Source organism: Ctenocephalides felis, unplaced genomic scaffold, assembly GCF_003426905.1.
Source record: "Ctenocephalides felis isolate EL2017-DRISC unplaced genomic scaffold, ASM342690v1 CF-g0.4_SCAFFOLD_00845, whole genome shotgun sequence".
Lineage (NCBI taxonomy): Eukaryota > Metazoa > Arthropoda > Insecta > Siphonaptera > Pulicidae > Ctenocephalides > Ctenocephalides felis.
In genome coordinates, this window is record NW_020536999.1 from 88,174,411 (window position 1) to 88,198,044 (window position 23,634).

Below are 23,634 nucleotides of genomic sequence, written 5' to 3' on the forward strand. Positions count from 1 at the left end.
GTGACCTTTGCAATAGATCATTTGCAGAATCAGATCATTTAAAAGAGCATATGGCCGAACATATTGCTAATAATAGCAAAGAACGTCCTTTCAAATGCGAAATCTGTTACAAAACTTTTGATCGATTAAATAGCCTGAAAAAACACTTAGTCATACACAGTGGTAAGCGCCCCCACAAATGCAGTACGTGCAATAAGACATTCACAGATTTAAGTAATCTGAGAAGTCACAAGCTGATACACAGTGGAGCACGTCCCCATGAATGCAATATATGCAAAAAGACATTCATGCGAACAGGTGATCTGAAAAGACACGTGCTTATTCATAATGGAGTACGCCCCCTTGCATGCAATATATGCAAAAAAACATTCACGCAATCAAGCGGTCTGAAGAGTCACATGCTGATACACAGTGGAGCACGTCCCCATGAATGCAACATATGCAATAAGACATTCACAGATTTAAGTAATCTGAAAAGTCACAAGCTGATACACAGTGGAGAACGTCCCCATGAATGCAATATATGCAAAAAGACATTCATGAGGAAAGATGTTCTGAAAAAACACATGCTCATTCATATTGGAGTACGCCCCCATGCATGTAATATATGCGAAAAAACATTCACGCAATCAAGCACTCTGAAGAATCACATGCTGATACACAGTGGAGCACGCCCCCATCAATGCAACATATGCAATAAGACATTCATAGATTTAAGTAATCTGAAAAGTCACAAGCTGATGATACACAGTGGAGCACGTCCCCATGAATGCAATATATGCAAAAAGTCATTCATGCAAACATGTGATCTAAAAAAACACATGCTCATTCATAATGGAGTACGCCCCCATGAATGCAATATATGCAATAAGACATTTACGCGATTATATTGTCTGAAAAGACACATGCTGATACACAGCGGAGTACCCCCGCATATGAATAAGACTTCTGAAAATGCACATGCTGTTTCATAAACAAGAGTCTTTATAAATATGAAGTATGTAAAAGGAATTTACTCAATCGAATGATTTGAAAAGACACATGGCACTTCATAGTCAGAAGCGTGGTGAAAATCAATGAACAATAAGCATATTTGTTTACTTAAATTTAAATATTTGGAAACATGTTGTAAACTTTTCTTGCATGTAATGATTTGTATAAATAGTATGAAATATACAGTAAACACTACTATTATATTTTTTTATAATTTTTGAAGTAAAACTTCTTTAGGCGCGACTATGGTGTAAATCCGTACAAATGCAACGGAGGTGCGTTACGGCAGATAAGATAAGAATCGAGTGCCAATGATTCGTCATTCGCTCTCGATGATATCATTTCTATACGGGTCGATTGTCATTAGTCGTCGCGTATGTGAATAAAAATCTGTCGTTGTATGCATACCGGCATCAACGTTGTATGCGTACCGATATCAACAAGTAAATCGACATAGATAAGTAAACATTTTAAAGTTACATCGTAGTGCAAATCTTGATTTAATGGAAAATGCCTGTATCAGAAGAATATTTCATCCTGTCTCCCGTAAATAATTATAATGAAAATAATAAAACAAATGCAGCATTTGCGCCGTGTATGAAACATAAGTTTATTGAAATGATTTTTATATTTTTCGTAGTTTCTATAAATCTTTGAAGTTATTAAAATGGAAAATATTTTTTAGGCAAGACAGATATTACAGCTGTTCAAAATAATGAGATTATATCGCCAGCGAAAAAGTAAAAAAAATACAATCAGTCAATGAATGTATGTAAATTTTAATTACATGAAGTTCTTCAAACACAATTATTACATGATGAATGAAGTTGCGAAAACAATATTTATTTAGGCGTTGTTTAATATAATCCACTGTGTGAACGAATATTATAGAATTTATCAATCAGCAATTACTTCATTTCTCTAATGAAGGTTCATTTATAAATGAAAATTAATGACAAACTGATCATGTTATATTTGAAATATGACTTTAATTACATTAATGTTTTTAAATAATTTAGATATTTTTAATGCTGTAATATATAATTTATAATTTATCATTATATAAATGTGTTTAATAGTTGACAATAATAAATGTGTGCATCAAGAGTGTTACCATATTACTAATAAAAAATATTCAAAATTGTTATATAATGTATTTATTTTTTCTTAACTTAAATTTGCTACTTTGTACAGTAGCAAATAAGTTTTACTTCAATAGCGTGTAGAACTTACGCACACTCTTTTTTTTAAAAAAACGAACGTTCTTAATTCTATGATTATTAGATAATAGTCATTAAAAAAAAATTAACTAGTGGTATATGGCATCGTGCCTTAAGGCAAATTGCTGGAACATATAATACCATAAATTAATTTTTTTTAAAAAGATATTTTTTTTTAACTTTGAAAGAAAATTTTGAATGTTTTTTTATTTTGAAATATTTTGGAAATTTTGAACTATTTTTCAAAGCAATCGCACTGCTTTAAATGCATAGAGAAGCAATATCGAAGCGCGTAAGCGCCGCGTCTCTGTCTACGGTTTTTGTGTACTGAAGTGTACGCAACATAGAGTAAGTGCACCCTACCATATGTAGGTTTTGAGACAACTTTTTAGTGTCAATATACAAGTATTTACAGACTTACAGCTGGGTATCTCGAATACCGAAGTGAACTTACTATAATGACTGGACTATTAATTATTATCCCACCATATGTAGGTTTTGAGACAACTTTTAGTGTCAATATACAAGTATTTACATACTTATAGCTGGGTATCTCGAATTCCGAGGTGAACTTACTATAATAACTGGACTATTAATTATTACCCTACCATATGTAGGTTTTGAGACAACTTTTAGGATGTCAATATACAAGCATTTTCAGACTTACAGCTGGGCATCTCGAATTCCAAGGTGAACATACTATGGTGTGATATCACTATATGATAGCAGTCAGACTTTTACTGCAATCTTTTGGAAGTTTAATTAAAATTGTAATTTCAATAAGTGGTGAAAATGGAAGGGAATTTTAATCAATCGTACACAGAGTATGATATAAGATACAATGAAGCAATAAAGAAGGATATAAAGGTTCAAAGATCAAATAATTTTAATACATAAGCAGAATATATTCATATCAATGTATTTTTGTGACTAATATTTGTATAATAGCAATAACATTTACAATGCAACAAAAACAAGTTTTCAAAGATGTTTCAAACAACTGCACTTACAGAGTTGGTTTCAGCTAATTAATATTTTATTGATTTTCATCTGGTTTTTCATTATGAACAGCCATGTGCTTTCTCAAATTGTGCGCCTGAGTATATTTCATATTGCATATCTCACATTCATAAGGATGCTCACTAGAATGAATTTGCATGTGTTTTTTTAGATTACATGATTGTCGGAATGTCTTATAACATATTTTGCATTGGTAGGGGCATTCTCCAGTATGTATACGACTATGTATTTTTAAATCACTTGATGTACGGAATGCTTTACTGCATATTTCACATTCGTAAGGACGCTCTTCAGAATGAATGCGCATGTGAGTTTTCAGATTTCCTAATTGTGTAAATGTCTTATTGCACTTTTCGCATTTGTAGAGGCGGTCTCCAGTATGTATTTGTCTATGTTTTGTTAAAGCACGTGATGAATGGAATGCTTTATCACATATTTCGCATTTATAATGACGCTCTTCAGAATGAATGTGCATGTGTGCTTTCAGATTAAACCACTGGGCAAATGTTTTATTGCATTTTATGCAATTATAGGGGCGTTCACCACTATGAATCTGCATGTGACGTTTCAGATTAAACGATTGAGTGAATGTTCTATTGCATATTTCGCATTCGTGCGGGCGTTCCCCACTATGAATAACCAAGTGTGTTTTTAGTGCAGATAATACTATGAATGATTTACTGCATATTTCACATTTAAAAGGTTTATCTCTGGTATGAGTATGCATGTGTTGCTTCAAATAATATGACCTGCTATAAACTCTAGAACATATTTCACATTTAAACCCTTTTAATTGTTCCATGTGTTCGATCATATGCTGTTCTAAGTGAAGCGATTCTGAAAAAGTTCTATTACAAATGTCACAATTATAAACTGGTGTCACAATTACCTCCTGTTTGACTTCTTCCTCTATCATCACCTCGGAATTCATAAATCTTTCCAGAGACGTTTTATCATCCTCAAAACAGGATTCAGACTTAACAATACCATCGACATAATTAAATTCATCATCAGTTTCACGTTTAATGTCTTCTATTGAATATTCTGGTGGCTCAGTTTTAATTGTCTGATCATTCAGAGATATAATTATTCCTTCAGACATCTTTATATTTATTTTTCACTGGGTACATAAAAATAAATATTATGTAAATTAACAGTTGTCTATGATACTAAATTATTTTAACCAAATACATTAAATAAAATAATGAATTCAACTACAACGCGTTTTTTTGTACAAAATAATGAAGAGGTTAGTCGCTTGACGTTTAGGTTTACAACGAAAGCATAGAGTACGTTTTCTAAAAAGATGGGACATTTATCATCTTTTTAAATTCAAAACAATGCTCTATGCTTCACCCAAAGATAAGAAAATGGCTTCACCTGTTAACTTTTTTTTTTCTTACATTATTTATTACAACTGTTTAATGATTTAACATCTAGCAATGATAATAAATAATAACATAAATTTAAATAAATAAGAGTAGAAAGAATAGAATTTACATTAAAATGATATCCGTAGTATGATGATTTAATATAAAATAAAAGCAAACTAGTGGTGTATGGCACCGTACCTTAAGGCTAACTACTGGAACTTCCCGTACCGTAATGAAATATTTGAGAAATTTTAAACGTTTTCAAATATATTATTACAAATACTGTAACTTTCATTATTTTTGCTTGTTAATCTGAGCAAATTAAATGTAAATCATAAATCAATTTATCTCCAGAACATTAACAATCGTCAATTCATTTCGAATTCAATTTCAAAAAAATAGTTGCCTTAATTTACACAAAATTGAAAAAGTGCTCCCGTACAGTCACAGTCTAAATGCATTTGCAAATAATTCTGTGCGACATTTTCATTATACTGTGCTTAGCTTGGCGGCATTTTCACATTTTTCATTAGTTTTCACAAAATTGGAAAAGTGCTCCTGGTACATGAACAGTCTAAATGAACTTGGTTAAACATTTGTACCAGAGTGGCGCTTAGACTGTGCTTAGCCTAGGCAATTTTTTGAATTTTTAATCCAAAATAAATTACAAAAATATTTTTTGAAAAAAAAAATTAGAAACAAAATTTTTTTTTCCAAAAGCAATTATTTTGTTGAAACAAGCAGAAAGTTCTTTGAATGATTTAAATCGGACACTTAGTTCTCTCAAAAACTGCCATTTTTCTAACATTTAGCTCTGTATCTCCGAAACCGCTACGCCTAACCTTTGCCACTAAAACTAATAACCACTTTTTCCCGTCATTACGAACTGAATGTTTTTTGAATCATACAAATCGGATGATTCGTTCTGTCAAAAACTCCATTTCTATTTTCTGCTCTCTTTGCTCTTTATCTCCGTAATGACTGGACCTGCCTTTGCCAAAAACTAATCATCACATCTCCTTATCAATAGGAATCGAATATTTTTTTAACCATTCAAATCGGTTGATCTGTGCGCCCGAAAACGTGACTGGAAATTTGTATCCATACATACATACACAGTATTCAAAATACCAGTATTCAACGGGAAGTTCCAGCAATTTGCCTTAAGGCACGATGCCATAATTGCCTCAAGACAGAATTCCACTTACAGCTAGTTTGTTTTATATTTGAAAAGGAAAAACTTGATTTTATTTTACAACAGTAATGAATTACAAAAACTAATCAGCACACCTCCCTATCAATAGGAATTGGATGTTCTTTGAACCATTCAAATCGGTTGATCCGTGTTCCCAAAAAATTGTATCCATGCATACACACACACGCACACATCCATTTTTTGTCAAGTATGCCAAATTGTTCAAAAACCTCTGGAACGTGAAGATATGCAAAAATTTTCATTTTCGATTTTCGATCCATTACTATAGCTTACCTTAGGGAAATTTAAAGAATATTTGCATTAATCATACACAAAGTATGACAACATACAATAGAGAAGGATAAAAAGGTTCAAGAATCAAATATTTTTAACTTATAGACAGAAAATATTTATATCAATGTATTTACATGTCTGATATTTGTATTATAGTAATACAATTTACAATAAAAATAAAATCAAACTATTTTACACACAGAGTTGGTTTCAGCTAATTAATATTTCATTGATTTTCATCTGGTTTTTCATTATGAACAGCCATGTGCTTTCTCAAATTGTGCGCTCGAGTATATTTCTTATTGCATATTTCACATTTATAAAAAAGTCTTTCATAATGAATGCCCATGTGAGCTTTCAGAGTACCTAACTGTGTGAATGTCTTATTGCATATTTCGCATTTGTGTGGACGTTCTCCAGTATGAATAAGACAGTGTGATTTTAGAGAATATAGGAACGTAAATGATTTACTGCATATTTCACATTTATGACAACGAACTCCGGAATGTATGAGCATGTGTCTTTTCAGAGTTACTGATTGTCTAAATGACTTATTGCATAGTTTGCATTTGTAGGGTCGTTCTCCAGTATGTATTCGTCTATGTGTTGCTAAACCACTTGTCGAATGGAATTCTTTATCACATGTTTCGCATTTATAAAGACGCACTCCAGAATGAATGTTTATGTGTGTTTTCAGATTAAACAATTGTGCAAATGTTTTATTGCATATTTTGCATTTGTGGGGGCGTTTCCCACTATGAATCTGCTTGTGACGTTTCAGACTATATGATTGAGTGAATGATTTACTGCATATTTCACATTTGAAAGGTTTCCCACTGGCATGAATAAGCAAGTGTTGCTTTAAATAATATGACCTGCTATAAACTCGACAACATATTTCACATTTAAACCCTTTTAATAGATTGAGGGTCTTATTGCAAATTTTACTTGCATCAGGGTACTCTTTGCTATGACTGCGCATGTGTTCGATCATATGCTGTTCTAAGTGAAGCGATTCTAAAAATGTTCTATTACAAATGTCACAATTATAAACTGGTGTCACAATTACCTCCTGTTTGACTTCTTCCTCTATGGTCACCTCAGAATTCATAAATTTATCCAGAGACGTTTTATCATCCTCAAAATACGATTCAGACTTAACAATACCATCTATATAATTAAATTCATCATCAATTTCGCACTTAATGTCTTCTATTGAATATTCTGGCGGTTCAATCTTAATTGTCTGATCATTCATAGACATAATTGTTTCTTCCGACATTTTTAGTTGTATTCAGTATGTACATTCAGTAATTATCAATTGGGTATTCTATCAACTTATTTTATGCATATACTTTAAATAAAATAGTAAATTCAACTATAACGCTTTTTTTTTACAAAATAATGAAGAGGTTAGTCGTTTGACATGTAAGTTGACATGAAGTTGACAATGAAAGCATAGAGTATATTTTAAAAAAGACTAGCTGTACCCAAATGGTGGCGGAAGATAACAGTTCAACCCAAATTACTCTTTAGGGCCATTTTGACAAAAAAAAACAATATTCAAACAGTTTTAAAATACAAAAAAAAAGTCCATTTTTTTCAATAATTTCAAGATTCTCAAAAATCTATTTTTTTCATAGTTTTCAAAAATATTAAAGCTTTTAAAAGTTTGGAATTACGGTACGAGAAGTTCCATCAAATTGCTTTAAGGCGCAATGCCATGCACCACTAGTTTTCCAGATTTTTTGCGGCCCAGTGCCTTTTATATTCCTAAATTATGGCCCAAAGAGTAATTTAGGTTGGACATCGCTGCTTTAGGCCAAAATTTAAGAATGTACAAAGCAAAGGCACTGGGCCGCAACAAACCTGATAAACCAGTACTGCATGGCATCGTGCCTTAAGGCAAATTTCTGGAACTTCCCTATTGTAATTCAAGTTTTAATATCTTTAAAAACTTTGAAAAAATTAGGTTTTTAAGAATCTTGGAATGTTTGAAAAAAAAGAAACTTTTTTTTAGAAATTTGCTTTTTAACTTCTCCAAAGAGAAGTTTATGTTTTCATAAAAAATCCGATTCGCTAATTTTATGTTTTCTCGACATTTCAAGTCATTCTGAATCAAATGAAACCAAATTTGGAAAAAGTATGTGTGTATGCGTATGTGAACAGATTTGTTGCCGTAAATCGGCGTTTTCTCAAAAACGGCTGCACCGATATAAAAAATTTAAAAGCCATTCGATGTATCTCGATGAGGACTAGCGTTTAGCGAATTTGCGCGACGATCAGCCAAGCCGTTTCTTTGTAAATCACAGAAAAGTAAAAAAAAATCGTCCTTGTTTTAACCCGCAATTCTTAATCAATTTTGAAAATTCAAAAACTGTTCGAAATATATCGGTTGGGGATTGTGCTGATTAGTTTTTGGTCAAGATCGGCCGGGCCGTTTTCTTGTAATAAAGTGTTAAAAAAAATTTCGACGGTTTTTATTATGATGTTTTGACGGTAGATATCATAGTCTTATAGATCATACTAAAATATTACGGCCCTACGATAAGTTGTTTAATTTTAAAAATTCTTCAAAGTTTGCAAAGATTAGTATCGTTTTTTTGGCATTTGTCAAAATTAAAACTTTCATCGACGATTGCTCAAAAACGCCTGAACCGATTTCAGAAATTTAAAAACCATTTGAAGTGTCTCAAGGAGGACTGTCGATTATCAGTTTTGTGCGACGATCGATCGAGCCGTTCCATTGAAAATTGGAAAAAAGTGTTAAACTTGTGGTCCACATTTAAGCTCAAACTACCGAATCGATTTTAAAAAATCAAAAACTGTTTCAAAGATATTAGTTGGGAATGATACTGATTAGTTTTAGGTGAAAATCTATAGAGCCGTTTTCTTGTAATTAACTGTTGAAAAAAAAAAAATAAACCGATTTCTATGGAACTTTTTTGGCGATATATATCATGGTCTTATAGAACTTGCTGAAATATTACGGCCTTACGACAAGTTTAATTTTATAAAATTCATCAAAGTTTGAGAAATTTTCTAGACTGCCTAGACCACTGAACGAGTTCAACCACTGGAAAGCAACAGAGTTCAGATTATTTTTGTTATATTTGGGACCAGTAGTTTTGCAGCCTGCATTGAAGAAGGATAATTACCTGAACTTTTTGAAATTCAGCTTGCGTATTAGAATTTTATGCAATCCTGAAACCTGCGTTGAAAAAAATGATATTGCCAAGAAGTTCCTTACTGCATTTGTCAATGAGTATTCTAAATTATATGGAGCTGGCAGGATGACCTATAATACACATAATTTGGTACATCTTGCAAATGATGTCATGACATTTCAATGCTGCTTGGACAGGTTTAGCTGCTTTCCGTTCGAAAGCTATTTTAAAAAAATTCAGAGCAAGCTACAGAATTCACCGAAGCCTCTTCACCAGCTTGTTAATAGAATGGCCGAAGAGAAGTTGCTTGGAAGCGTGACCACAAGCAAACAGAGTTACCCAAGCATAAAGTATGAGAGAACAGGTCAAGTAAAAGTTTTTTTAAAGGATTTCTTTATTTCTAATAGAAAACCAAACAATCTCTGTATGGATACAGATGGCAAATTATTACTAATTCAAGAAATTTGTGACATGAATAAAATTGTATGTTTCATAATAAAGGATATGAATCCATTGTTTTTGGAACCTTGTGACTCGAGAGTTTTTGATATATGTATATATCAAAATCATCAAAATCAAGAAGATAAAAAAACAATATCTGCTCAGAATATAAGAAAAAAATGTTTGAATATACCATATTTTCTCAATAACATGCTTGTTTCAGTACCGATCATTCATTCTAATTTATAATATATTTTCGAATCACATTTTTTTTTTATATTTTATATTTTTAGATCAAACAACTGTTATTATTAAAATTGTTTTATATTGACCAATATTAATAAATGTATATAGATAAAATGTTTTTATATTATTTTTTTTTTTTTTCAGATAAATTTTATTGCTTCAGCTTAGGTTCAAATGCTTTATAGTTAACATTAACTGTATTAATAAAATGGAAATTTTAAAATAGTTAAAATAATAATCGCAGAATTTAAAAAAAGAAAAATTTAAAATATAGTCTGATGAGATTTATAATTACAAAAATTCGTTTTCAACTAGTTGTACATATATATCATATACATATATATTTGTTTGTTTTTTATACATGTGTGTGTATTACAATTGAAAACTGAACATTTTTATATACATTAGATGTAGTATATATATAGTACGATATATATATACATATATATATATATATATATATATATATATATATATATATTAGGTTGTCAAATATCTCCCTTCCGCCTTTTTGTATTATAAACCAAGAGCAAAAAAGCGGAAGGGAGATATTTGACAACCTAATATATATATATATATATATATATATATATATATATTTTGTATAAATATTTAGTACAATCTCTCATACCAGACATTACGGTCTGCCTGAGATGTATAAAATTTATATTTTTATTCAAATAAATAATAATAATAAAAAAAAAAACATACGAAGACGGTTGATCGGCATGTCACGATTGCAATTTTAAACGAATGTCGCCACGATGATGGTTTATTATCATAAGGTGATATCGATCTCGTGATATATTTTTAACATCTACACCACATTGGTTTATTGCCACAGCGGGGATGTTGGCAGGGATTTATATAGAATATTGCTGCAACGTCACGTGCTTACTGGGTATAAATTCACCAAAGTTTGAGAAAATGAGTAGTTGTTTTGAGGTTTGTTAAAATTAAAATTACACGATTCACTTGGTATAACGATAGAGTACATGGTCTCTAAATGAACATACTAAACCATCAAAGTCCTACAGAAACTGGTTCAATTAAAAAATCTGTTAGTTTTTGAAAATTTCCTCTTAGAAAATACTACGAGTTGACGTGTTCGTTCGTTTTCAATTATGTGTAATAAAAACACAAATCCACTAGGAATACTTTTAATCACTTGCAAATTAATTTATTTTTTATTGATTAAGTCGATTATTTACACATATCGGTAAGTTCATGTAACTTGCCTCAAGGCAAAATACCAATACCAACTAGTTATAAATATAGACGAGACATCTACCATCTTTTTAAATGCAAAAGAAGTCTCTATGCTTCACTTGTCAAAACAAACGTCAAACTTGTGTTTGTTTTGAATATATTTATTATTTATTTTAATTATTAAAAGTTATGTAATGCGTATCATTGATATTTATTAAATTTGATGTATAATATTTAAAAATGTCTGATGAAACCATAAAAATCAAATTAGAACCTGAAGAATATACAATTGAAGAGATTCAAGATGAAGATGATGGCTTTAGTACTATAAAGACTGAAAATGATCAAAAATGTTTGAATTCACAAGTAACGATAGAAAAACAGGATGTATCAGATTCCCTTAAATGTGGTTTATGTAACAAAACCTTCAAACTCCCACATAATTTAAAAAAACACATGCTCTTCCACGAAAAACACAGCACATGTACATATTGCTCGAAGACATTTCTCAATCGACAAAACTTACAAAGACATCTTAAAATCCATACCGGTGAAAGGTCTTACGTGTGCAAAACTTGCAACAAAACCTTCAATGTAAAAAGTAATTTAAACCGGCACATACGTATGCACACAAAAGAGCATTTACTCACATGCAAAATATGTAATCAGAGGTTCAAACAAATGAGACACTTAAAGACTCACAGCGCAGTTCACACAGAAGCCTCTCAACATAGATGTAAAATCTGCGATAAAACCTTTTCTAAAAGAAGCAACTTGAAAGCACACCTGGTGTGTCATACTGGAGATCGCCCTCATAAGTGCAATATATGCAATAAAGCCTTTGTGCAACTCGGGAACTTAAAATCCCACATAGCCATACACACCGGGGACCGGCCACACAAATGCAGTTTATGTGATAAAGCATTCATACAAACCGGTGCACTAAAAAGACACATGCGCAGTCACTCTGGTGAACGTCCTTATGTTTGTGATGTATGTGATAAAACATTTATGGTACAAAATGCTTTAAACGAACACAAAGCTTGTGTCCACAATGGAGAACGACCACATAAATGCAAATTTTGTAATAAAGCCTTTGTGCGACTGTGTTATTTACAATACCACATCAGCACCCACATTAAGGAACGCTTGTATAAATGTGGGTTGTGTAATAAAAGATTTATTCGTGCTCCTGATTTAAAATACCACATGCGTACACATATGAACAAACAAGAAGGGATTTCCCACAAAGATCATCAGCATAAACGAGAATATAAATGCAAGATTTGTAAAAAAGTCTTCGTACAATTCAGGGACTTCAAATTCCATTTAGTGGTTCACACTAAAAAGCGTGCTTATAAGTGTGACTCATGTGTAAAAACCTTTACATTGAAATGCAACTTGAAACAACATAGAAATTTGCATAAAGAAGTTTCTAATTGATCTTGTGACATGGAATCCACTCAAAAGTGATATGAAGATAATTAGATAATAAATAGATTGTATTGTATTTTGTAAAAATTTTTTGTAAATAAACCAATAAGCTGTTAAGTTTATTTTTTTAGTTTTTGGAATGTTTGTTTTCGCCAGATAATCCGATTTGCTTATTAAGTCATTCTGAATCGTTTGACATCAAAATTAGAGTAAAACCAAAGAATAAAAAATGTATCAAATGTGCTTATAAGTGTGACTCGTGTGCAAAAAAATTTACATTGAAATGCAACTTGAAACAACATAGAAATTTGCATAAAGAAGTTTCTAATTGATCTCGTGACGTGGAATCCACTCAAAAGTGATATAGAGATAATTAGATAATAAATAGATTGTATAGTATTTTGTAATTTTTTTTATAAATAAACCAATGAGTTGTTTTTTTTTATCTTTCTGAAAGTTTGTTTTCGTCAGATAATCCGATTTGCTTATTAAGTCATTCTGAATCATTTGACATCAAAATTAGAGTAAAACCAAAGAATAAAAAATGTATCAAATGTGCTTATAAGTGTGACTCGTGTGCAAAAACATTTAGATTAAAATGCAACTTGAAACAACATAGATATTTGCATAAAGAAGTTTCTAATTGATCTCGTGACATGGAATCCACCCAAAAGTGATATGAAGATAATTAGATAATAAATAGATTGTATTGTATTTTGTAAATAAACCAATAAGCTGTTAAGTTTATTTTTTTAGTTTTTGGAATGTTTGTTTTCGCCAGATAATCCGATTTGCTTATTAAGTCATTCTGAATCGTTTGACACCAAAATTGGAGTAATTGAGCCAAAATTTGGTCTTTAGTCGACGTTTTTTTAAAAATGCTGCACTGATTTCCAGAATATAAAAACTCTTTGATGAAACCCCATAAAAATGTAGAAATTTGTTTACAAATTTGTAAAAGATATATCTATAGTTCTAAGATAAATTAGATAATTTGAAAGATAAATTCCAAAGATACAAAAAAGTACCTTCATGCATTATGTATGCTCATATTCAATCATAATTTTCTAATAATAAACATTTATATTCTTTACAAGAATTGTAGATAATTTATTTATCTACATGTTAAGATAAATTAGATAATTTGAAAGATATATTCAAAAAAAAGTCCTAAAATTATTAACAAATTCAAAAAAAGTTTACATTCTCGCTTTAAAGCAAAATGCTACTTACGCCTAGTTCATTTTAAATTTAAGTCTAATGAAGTTTTACTTCGAAATTTTTGAAATTTTTTAATTGCTTGTTGGGTATCATTTGAAAGGCCTCAAGGAGAGGAATAAAATTTTCATAAAAAAATAATTATATAAATAAAAATGTGATAAATATTACCAACATTTTATTAAAATATATCAAAATGTTAAATGTTCTGCAATAAATATTAAAATTTGTGGTAAACTTTTGTACAAATAATGGTGTAAAACTTTTGTACAAATATACTATAAATAATACAAAAATTTAAGGGTATTTAACGGAAGTATGCATCTTTATTGCATTTTTATGAACTTGTAGTAAACGGGACTAAAGAAGTTTTACTTAAAAAAATTAAGATCGAGTTTTAATAGCGTGTAGGGTATCATTTGATAGGTCTTTATGGATAGTATTCGAATATTGGAGTACAATTTTAATTTTGTGCATTTTTTGGAAAATTGTGCAAAAGTTCATATCATTATATTCTAACATTGAATATTCAACATGAAAAAAATAGGTGCAAAACTTTTGTGCAATTATACTATAATCAACACACAAGAATTTAAGGATATTCATCAAAAATATACATTACAATTGCATTTTTTATTAACTTGTAGTAAACGGGACTGAAGAAGTTTTACTTCAAAAAATTAAGATTGATTTTTAATAGCATGTAAGGTATCATTTGAAAGGTCTTTTTGAATAGAATTCGAATATTGGAGTACAATTTTGATTTTCTGCAGTTTTTTGACAACTGTGCAAAAGCTTCTTACATTTTGTATAAATATACTATGATCAAGACACAAAATGTACGGATATTTATCAAAAATATGCACCTCTATTGCATTTTTTATGGATTTGAAGTGAACGGGAATAAAGAAGTTTTACTTCAAAAAATTGGAATGTAATTTATGACATATGGAATATCGTTTGAAAGATCTCGAGAAGTATAATACGATTTCACTTTTTATACTTTTATGCATTTATAGTAAACGAATCTAAAGAAGTTTTACTTCAAAATGTGGGGTATCGTTTGAAAGGTCTTGAGAAGTATAATACAATTTTATCAATAAAAATCGTAATAAGTATCACTATTCATACTTTTATTGCACTTATAGTAAACGAACCTAAAGAAGTTTTACTTCAAAATATCTAAATATAATTTTCAATGCATGTGGGGTATCGTTTGAAAGGTCTTGAGAAGTATAATACAATTTTAATAATAAAAATGTGATATGTATCATCATTTATACTTTCATTGAACTTATAGTAAACGAATCTAAAGAAGTTTTACTTCAAAATATTTATAAAAAAAATTTATGGCATGTGGGTTATCGTATGAAAGGTCTTGAGAAGTATATTATGATTATCACTAAAAAGGAGATAAGTATCATCATTTATACATTTATTGCACTTATAGTAAACGAATCTAAAGAAAGGGTATGGGCGCATTGCCATATAGAATCGGCCCCACCCTGGTATTTAAATAATTTATACGCCATTTTATAGGTCTAAATGATAAAAACCGATATACCAATTTTCAACTTTCTATCTCATCTTATGGCCGAGATATCATTGAAAATATGTGAAAGTGGCCCCTTTTTTCAAACTCACTTTTAGACGTAACCATAAAAGATATCGAAAAAAAATTTACGTGGTTCTATTCATATTGGCTTAGGCCACATTATGTAGAACAATCGATGCCAAATAAAAAATTATTATTAGCTGAAAAAGATAAAATAATTTTTCAATTGATGTTTTCCGGTAGTGCGTTTAGTTGGACCACCTTCTAATTAGCTTTATTCGAAAGATTATTGTTTTTTCTTTTAGTACTGAAAATATTGTTCAAATCAATTTGGTGGAACACATTGGAAAATTGAAAAAAGCGGAGCTAATACACCCGCGCGTAACGCTAATATACCCTGCAATTGCATAGAGTTCGTTCGAACGCAAAGCTGTGCGCGATGCGCCCGAAACGATTTCTAAGAAATTCTGAACTTTCATTTCTGAATCTGAAATACAATTTCATTTATTTATCACTGTGAGTAATTTAATTAAACTAATAAAAGTATTTTAATTATAATATTAGACATAAAAATTTATTAGTGTCCTTTTAATATTTACAAGTGTATCATATGATTTACACAATACTTCGGTATGCTAAATAAATAAATAATCAATCAATTAAAATTATATTTTGTTATTTTAATCGTCATCACTGTCGTGGTTAATAGCAACCGAAGTTTCCTCTATTATAAAAATTTTCGATAGTATTTCTGATGGACGTATAATACGTGATAAATACCTCGCAAATGACATATAATATATAATAGCCGCAATATGTGAACAGCAACCAACAGTCCTCAATCCATTGGGACAACTACAGCAATACCTTAAAATACTTCGATAGTTGGTGCCAAGCGGAGTATATTCAATATAAACATTATATTTTTTCCTATTTATATGCCGTGATTGGACATCAATTCTAATTATATTCCTATGTTCTTTTACGTAATATAACTTCGGCTGATTTTGGTCAGACAGCATTTCAGCCAGGTAAGATATTGCTTGTGATAACTGGTATGACCCTGTGAATAATATTTTAAGTTCTCGTTCATTCAAATGTGGAAAATCTAATAACTGATCTGGCTGAAGAAGTTGAAGTGTTGTTGCTCGTCTGGTCCATCGATTTTCAATAACTTCATCATGTAAGGTGTTGGGTATAGTCCGTTGATTCATATAGTTGATCACTTCATCAGCTATGTAAAATATATATTGTAAAACCCTACAATTTTACATAATGTTCGGACTTTAGGCAATAATTTATTATTTAGTGTGTTGTGTAAAAGCCGATATCTTTGCGCAATATTACCATGTACAGCTTCAATAACCCATCGAAGTTTTGTAATTCTTCTGGATTCGTTCGCCTCTTCTGTTGTGAGTTGTTTTCTTCTACCCCTGCAGCATGGCATAAGAGGCACATATCCTGCTGATTTTATATCTGTTGAAAGCATCACGAAAACCGCGATCTACCAATAGAATATCATCAGGTTGCAAAAAAGTTCTGATGCCATGCGCATCTTTTAATATAATTTTCATGATTGTGGCGTCATTTTGTGTTGCCAGGTATGGGCCTAAAAAGTCAACTATGAAACCATTTGTTGTACAAATTGTAAATGGTTTGCATAGTGGTACCCGTTTTTGGCCAGAAAATGACTTTCTTTGATATTCATTATTTGTGCTCTTTTCGTGTCGTATATATGTACCATCACATATTAATGCCAGTTGCTCATTGGTTAATCCCAGAATTTTTTGTGCGTTGTATGATGTCTCCGATATTAATTGGGTTCTGGTAAAAGACTCTAATCCAAAATTTTGATCCAATATATCTTTTTCGAATCCAATTAAAATTTGTTTATAATAATGAGAGACTTGTCTCTTTGAAATATTAAAAACGCCGGCGATGACTTGATTAGAATTTCCCGTCTTTAATTTGAACAAAAAAATAACTAATGCTTGGAATATGTTTCGATTATTACTATTTTTCATTGATCTAAGCATTTTACTTATTTCTGCAATTACTTCTAGATTAAAACCTGTTAATATTTTTATTTGCTCAGACGATATAGATAAATTATCTATCTGCTTAAATAATGAAACACTTGTATCTGCCAAAGCGTTTAAAAATATTGATATTTCCTTCTGAGGGACGAGACTAGTGTTTGAATAAATACGTAACTGTCGTATATCTTCTTCATAAAAATTTTTTCCAAAAAAATGCTTATTGCATGCACGATTTCCAAGCGGTATATATATTCTGACTTTTACAAATGCGTGAATCCTGGCTTCTAGAGGAATTGTAATTAGGTCGGATTTATTACTGCAAATAGAACAATGTCTATGCGTCGATGCAACTCGATTGAGACAAAGATCCACGGATAAATCAGTTTTCTGAGGTATATTACATTCATATTCACTGCAAGAATCACTAACACATTTGTTTTCAGTACTACTATGCGATAAATCATTAATATTGTCTGTGCTTGCTTCTCCTCTATAAGGAATTAGTCTACAAGTGGAACACAAAACATCACCAATTTTAATTATTTTTCCTATTGAACTACTATACAACTGTTCATCATCCTCGGTTAGAATGATTTTCGTTCTATTACGCATTTTGAATAAATATTTATCACAGTTTTTGCAAGTTTTAGACATTATTAGTTCTACTATGTTAACTAAATCTTAACTAACTAAATCACTAAATCAACTAAATCACTAAAATATATTTTATATATACACTGAAATTAAATTAAATTAAATTGTCACTATATAAATAAACCACATAAAAATTGTCACTATACTAAATAAGCCACATAAAAAATACAAACATAAAAATAATGTAATTTTTTAAATGAATTAACTAAAAAGTTTTATGTTATGAAAATGATTATTAGAATACTTTCAGTATTAATTTTTGTAAATTCCTGAAGTACTATATAGAAAGTTTCCGCATCAAATGGCGAATAATTTTTGAAAAATTTTAAATAACAAAAAGCAAAGAATTTCAGATTACCATTTGTCATATTTCTTTTTGTATTGTAGTATTGAGTAGTACTGATAAAGATAGGCCACAATAAGGCTTTATAATTACAATGTTGCAATTATCATTCAAAAAAAGAAATGTTTCTTGGGTTTGTTGAAATTACAATGTTTCATTATATCATTATTTCATATGAATACATATAACTATATAATAAATATTGTCACATTCAAATTTCTTAGAAATCGTTTCGGGCGCATCGCGCACAGCTTTGCGTTCGAACGAACTCTATGCAATTGCAGGGTATATTAGCGTTACGCGCGGGTGTATTAGCTCCGCTTTTTTCAATTTTCCAATGTGTTCCACCAAATTGATTTGAACAATATTTTCAGTACTAAAGAAAAAAACAATAATCTTTCGAATAAGCTAATTAGAGGTGGTCCAACTAAACGCACTACCGGAAAACATCAATTGAAAATTATTTTATCTTTTTCAGCTAATAATAATTTTTTATTTGGCATCGATGTTCTACATAATGTGGCCTAAGCCAATATGAATAGAACCACGTAAATTTTTTTTCGATATCTTTTATGGTTACGTCTAAAAGTGAGTTTGAAAAAAGGGGCCACTTCACATATTTTCAATGATATCTCGGCCATAAGATGAGATAGAAAGTTGAAAATTGGTATATCGGTTTTTATCATTTAGACCTATAAAATGGCGTATAAATTATTTAAATACCAGGGTGGGGCCGATTCTATATGGCAATGCGCCCATACCCTTTCTCTTCAAAATATTTACATAAAATTTGTGGGGTATCGTTTGAAAAATCTTGAAAAGTATGATACGATTTGATCAATAAAATGTGATAAGTATAAAAATTTATACTTTCATTGCACTTATAGCAAACGAGTCTAAAGAAGTTCTCTTTAAAATATTTACATAATATTTTCACGGCATGTGGGGTATCGTTTGAAAGGTCTTGAAAATTATAATACGATTTTATCAATAAAAATGTGATAAGTATCACCATTTATACTTTTATTGCACTTATAGTAAACGAATCTAAAGAAGTTTTACTTCAAAATATTTACATAAAATTTTCATGGCATGTGGGGTATCGTTTGAAAGGTCTTGAGAAGTATAATACGATTTTATCAATAAAAAAGGCAAAAAGTATAATCCAATTAAAACTTCATTTCTTTCCCCAGGAACCGTTCGATAATGTCATCCCTCGCCATGGCAGGTTACAACGTGACAGCTCTCAGTGTAGACGTAGACGACCCACCTACACTAACCTCAATTACATCCTTATGGAAGGGGTCTACGAAGAGGTCGAAAAGGTGTTCCTCAGTGTAGACCCTGAGAAATTCAAGCAAAAACTGTCTGTCTTGGAGGAATGGAGATGCTGACCAACTATTTTGTGATGTTATTTAAAATCGTTTCGAAAACAAAGGTTTCCAACAGCTGCAATAAAAAAGGCAAAAAGTATAATCCAATTAAAACTTCATTCTTTCCCCAGGAACCGTTCGATAATGTCATCCCTCGCCATGGCAGGTTACAACGTGACAGCTCTCAGTGTAGACGTAGACGACCCACCTACACCTAACCTCAATTACATCCTTATGGAAGGGGTCTACGAAGAGGTCGAAAAGGTGTTCCTCAGTGTAGACCCTGAGAAATTCCAAGCAAAAACTGTCTTGGGAGGAATGGAGATGCTGACCAACTATTTTGTGATGTTATTTAAAATCGTTTCGAAAACAAAGGTTTCCAACAGCTGATGGATTATCCGAGTGACTTCAAATTTGATCTGATTCTTTTTGAATATACTGGTTTGCCGGATATTTTGGTTTTGCACATAAATTTAATTACCCACCCATTATTGGTAAGAAAAATTGACACCAGTGGCTCATTTTAGCACAACCTAGTTTCAAAAATCCAATACAACAATCAAATTTCTTTCACCAGGTATAAGCCCCTTCATGACACCCCCAAACACCTACGACATCCTCGGAAATCCCCAAGTCCCATCCCTAATCCCCTACTACTCCACGGACTTCTCTGGAGACATGTCCTTCTGGCAGAGGTCTCTGAATCTTTTCTACTACTTCATGGATTATAGGAACAGAAGGAGGACCATGAACATTTTGGATCCAATGGCCAGAGAGGTTTTTGGACAAGATCTTCCCTTTATTGGAGATTTGGAGAGAGAGATTGACCTGGTGCTGGTTAATAGTCATTCAGGAATGGATTTGCCGGAGTTGCTGTTGCCTAATGTTATCCAAGTTGGGGGGTTGCAGGTTAAGGAACCAAAGAAACTACCAGAGGTGAGGGTATCATTATGATAAATATCATTTTTATTGTTTAGGAATGACATATTTATTAAATATGTCAATTATCGATTACTTTAGAACATCAACAACTTTTTCAACGGCGCCAAAAAGGGAGTAGTCTACTTCAGTCTAGGAACCAACGTGAGGAGCAACATGATGGGTGAAGAAAAAGTCCAGATGTTCGTGAGAGCTCTGGCCAAATTCCCAGACTACCACTTTTTATGGAAAATCGATAGAACTGATTTGAAAGTCTCCAAAAACGTTATGGTCACCAAATGGGCATCCCAGAACGACGTTTTGGGTAAAATAATACTGAATTGTTATAGATAATTTAACCTGAGGTTCTCTTTTCATCCAGGTCATCCCAAAACGGTTCTGTTTATGTCCCATTGTGGTCTTTTGAGCACACAGGAGGCTACTTGGCACGGGGTGCCCTTGTTGGGGATTCCTTTTTTCGCTGATCAATTTACGGTAAGGTGAAAAAAAAGAAATTTATAAAATAACTAGCAAACCCGACGAACTCCGTTTCGCCACCAGATGGTTTCGTGAGAAAGATGAAGAAATTTGTTTGTTTTATATTTGAGAAGGAAAAATTTGATTTTATTATACAACAGTAATGAATTTATTTCGATTACAAAAATGAAGTGTTTTTTAGTTGAACTTCTCTAAGTAAATGAAAGTGAATCCGCAAATTATCCGTTTCATTGAAGTGCTTTTTGGTAAACCACATTTTTTGTTTTTTGGTCTAACGTTAACACAAACAAAGCGGATGGTTTTCCAACTCGTGAACAGGCAATGTATAACTGCCCATTTGAAAAACAATGATTTTATAAACAATCTATTTGAAATTTATCCCGCAAATACTAAGCGATTGGCGGGATAAATTGTTATTGCGAACGCAAGGCGAACTGGAAATTGCAATCGTTTAAAGTCAAACGGAGGACCAGTCGGAATCATTGGTATGTCACCAAATCGCCCGCAATTTTCGATTGAATGGTGAAATTCAGTGCGTGTACATAACTATTGTTTGCGGCAAGAATTGCTCGTTGACTTAACCAGACATAATTCTGATTATTCTCACCAATGTCTTTACTCGAATTTTTAATTACGATGCGTGAAGTTCCAGCAATTTGCATTAGGGCATGATGCAATGCACCACTAATTTTCTTAGATATAAACCTTGCGGGGCCGTGACCTTTCCAACGAATGCAAAATTGTCAAAATCGGTTCGTGCGTTCTGGAGATATATCTAGGAAGAAAAACCCGACATATATATTTTTATATATATATAAGATGAATATGAAGTTTTCACGTCAAAGAAACTGCAGTAGGGTTTTGGGCAAATTTTGGTGTCAATCTCTTCAGAAACATCGAAAAAACAAATAGGATTTCTTGGCAAAAACTTGTTTATTTATTTAGGCTTTATACAGATCAAAATTTTATTTCAATTATCATTTTCTTTTATTTCAGAATGCTAAAAAAGCAGTAGACGCCGGCGTTGCTGAACAAATACTCATCATATCTGTCACCGAAGAAGAAATTGTAGATAAATTGGGACGTATGTTGAATAACCAAAGGTTGGTAACACTGTCATACTTTTTTTTTATCTTTTTTAGTTGTGCTTAATTGCTAAGAGTTGGTAAGCACTGGTGAATACAAAATTACCAAAAATCTCGTATACCTATATACTTACTAACAAAGGGTTAGTAACACTGGCTTACCAAAGTATATAATTTGCTTTTTGAATAAAACAGAGAATAATCAACTAGAGATATTTTTTTTAGATAAAATATATCAAATTTTAACGAGCTGGTCAGACCATTTCGACCAGCACAACAAAATATTTATTTCACTATCTATTCATTCACTATGAACATATCCCCTTACCATTCATACCAACACATCAACAATCAACTACCTGATCTTTTCCTTCCAGTTACCAAGACAACATGACCCTCCGCTCCAAAAGATTCCGCGACCGCCCGATGGCCCCCTTGGACGAAGCAGTATGGTGGTGCGAGTACTCGATGCGACATAAAGGAACGCGCCATCTAAGATCCAAAGCCAGAGACATGAGCCCCCTTGTGCTCTTCATGTGGGACGTGCTTCTGGTGTGGCTCGGAGGACTTATGGGGCCGTTTTAGTTTTAGGTTATGTAATTAGAAGGATTCTTGTGAAGAAGCCGGAGACTTTCGTTAGTTGTGCGAAGGAATTGAGAGAGATGAAGCTGATGAATGGGACCAAGGGGGCTTCCAATGGGACTGCCAAGAGGGCTTATGGAGTTGGTAATGGAGTGATGAAGAAGACGCAATGAAAAAATGAATAAATATTAATATAAGACTCTATTTGAAGTGTTTTTTATTTATTTACACCTTTTGATAGTTCTGTTTTGAGGTTATGCTGTGAAGGATATTTCAGCTTAATTACCACGTGATCTTTTCTTAGACCGAGTTTTAAGGTATACCGAGTTGCTCTAGAGTCTTATGTTGTTACCCAATGTTGTAGATAAATTAATTTAGACCAAATTTGTCTCTTACCTTATCAATATTAATCGAATGGTTTCAAGCTACAGAAGATTTAATGGATTTGTGGTAAATGACAATGTCGGAGAATATTAAATTTTCAAAATATTAGTTTCACACATCATTTATATTGATCGAATGCTTTAGAAGTTACAAAAATAAATTCTCAATTAAAATGATCAATTAGTGATTCAAGATTGTTATTTAAATTTAATTTTGAACAAATAGTTTTTTCCCTCTATTATACTTTTTCATTTACTGGTACAAATCTATTATTAAGCCAATTTGGACCTACGGTATACAACCATGGAAGATCAGTTTCCAAACCAAACGTGATAAAAATTCAAAGATGCCAAAACAAATACAAAAGAATGTAAGAAAGCCCTTAAGTACTAT

General features: G+C 31.6%; 4 protein-coding genes across 4 annotated transcripts; 2 read left to right on the forward strand and 2 right to left on the reverse strand.

Moving 5' to 3' along the window:
* Positions 1 to 3,232: 3,232 nt before the first annotated feature.
* LOC113371411 (zinc finger protein 239-like) lies at positions 3,233 to 4,391 on the reverse strand. The gene has a single exon (XM_026612043.1). It carries the CDS (start codon positions 4,333 to 4,335, stop codon positions 3,250 to 3,252), a length of 1,086 nt encoding a protein of 361 aa, XP_026467828.1. The 5' UTR covers positions 4,336 to 4,391; the 3' UTR covers positions 3,233 to 3,249.
* Positions 4,392 to 6,240: 1,849 nt separating this feature from the next.
* LOC113371419 (zinc finger protein 525-like) lies at positions 6,241 to 7,437 on the reverse strand. The gene has a single exon (XM_026612050.1). It carries the CDS (start codon positions 7,375 to 7,377, stop codon positions 6,322 to 6,324), a length of 1,056 nt encoding a protein of 351 aa, XP_026467835.1. The 5' UTR covers positions 7,378 to 7,437; the 3' UTR covers positions 6,241 to 6,321.
* A 3,961-nt stretch (positions 7,438 to 11,398) lies between these two features.
* Positions 11,399 to 12,601, forward strand: LOC113362857 (zinc finger protein 501-like). The gene has a single exon (XM_026605354.1). It carries the CDS (start codon positions 11,399 to 11,401, stop codon positions 12,599 to 12,601), a length of 1,203 nt encoding a protein of 400 aa, XP_026461139.1.
* A 7,640-nt stretch (positions 12,602 to 20,241) lies between these two features.
* LOC113364265 (UDP-glucuronosyltransferase 2B17-like) lies at positions 20,242 to 23,047 on the forward strand. Its single transcript, XM_026606752.1, has 6 exons — positions 20,242 to 20,268; positions 20,352 to 20,710; positions 20,795 to 21,017; positions 21,075 to 21,187; positions 22,187 to 22,293; positions 22,653 to 23,047. The coding sequence occupies exons 2-6, from the start codon at positions 20,366 to 20,368 to the stop codon at positions 22,858 to 22,860; spliced, it is 996 nt and encodes a 331-aa protein (XP_026462537.1). The 5' UTR covers positions 20,242 to 20,268; positions 20,352 to 20,365; the 3' UTR covers positions 22,861 to 23,047.
* Positions 23,048 to 23,634: the final 587 nt, after the last annotated feature.

Bases quoted from the DNA above. Each gene is read 5' to 3' on its own strand.
- LOC113371411 (XM_026612043.1), bottom strand. From the start codon at position 4,335: ATGTCTGAAGGAATAATTATATCTCTGAATGATCAGACAATTAAAACT.
- LOC113371419 (XM_026612050.1), bottom strand. From the start codon at position 7,377: ATGTCGGAAGAAACAATTATGTCTATGAATGATCAGACAATTAAGATT.
- LOC113362857 (XM_026605354.1), top strand. From the start codon at position 11,399: ATGTCTGATGAAACCATAAAAATCAAATTAGAACCTGAAGAATATACA.
- LOC113364265 (XM_026606752.1), top strand. From the start codon at position 20,366: ATGACACCCCCAAACACCTACGACATCCTCGGAAATCCCCAAGTCCCA. The intron at 20,711-20,794 runs GTGAGGGTATCA...CGATTACTTTAG, and splicing joins AACCAAAGAAACTACCAGAG to AACATCAACAACTTTTTCAA. The intron at 22,294-22,652 runs GTTGGTAACACT...TTTTCCTTCCAG, and splicing joins CGTATGTTGAATAACCAAAG to TTACCAAGACAACATGACCC.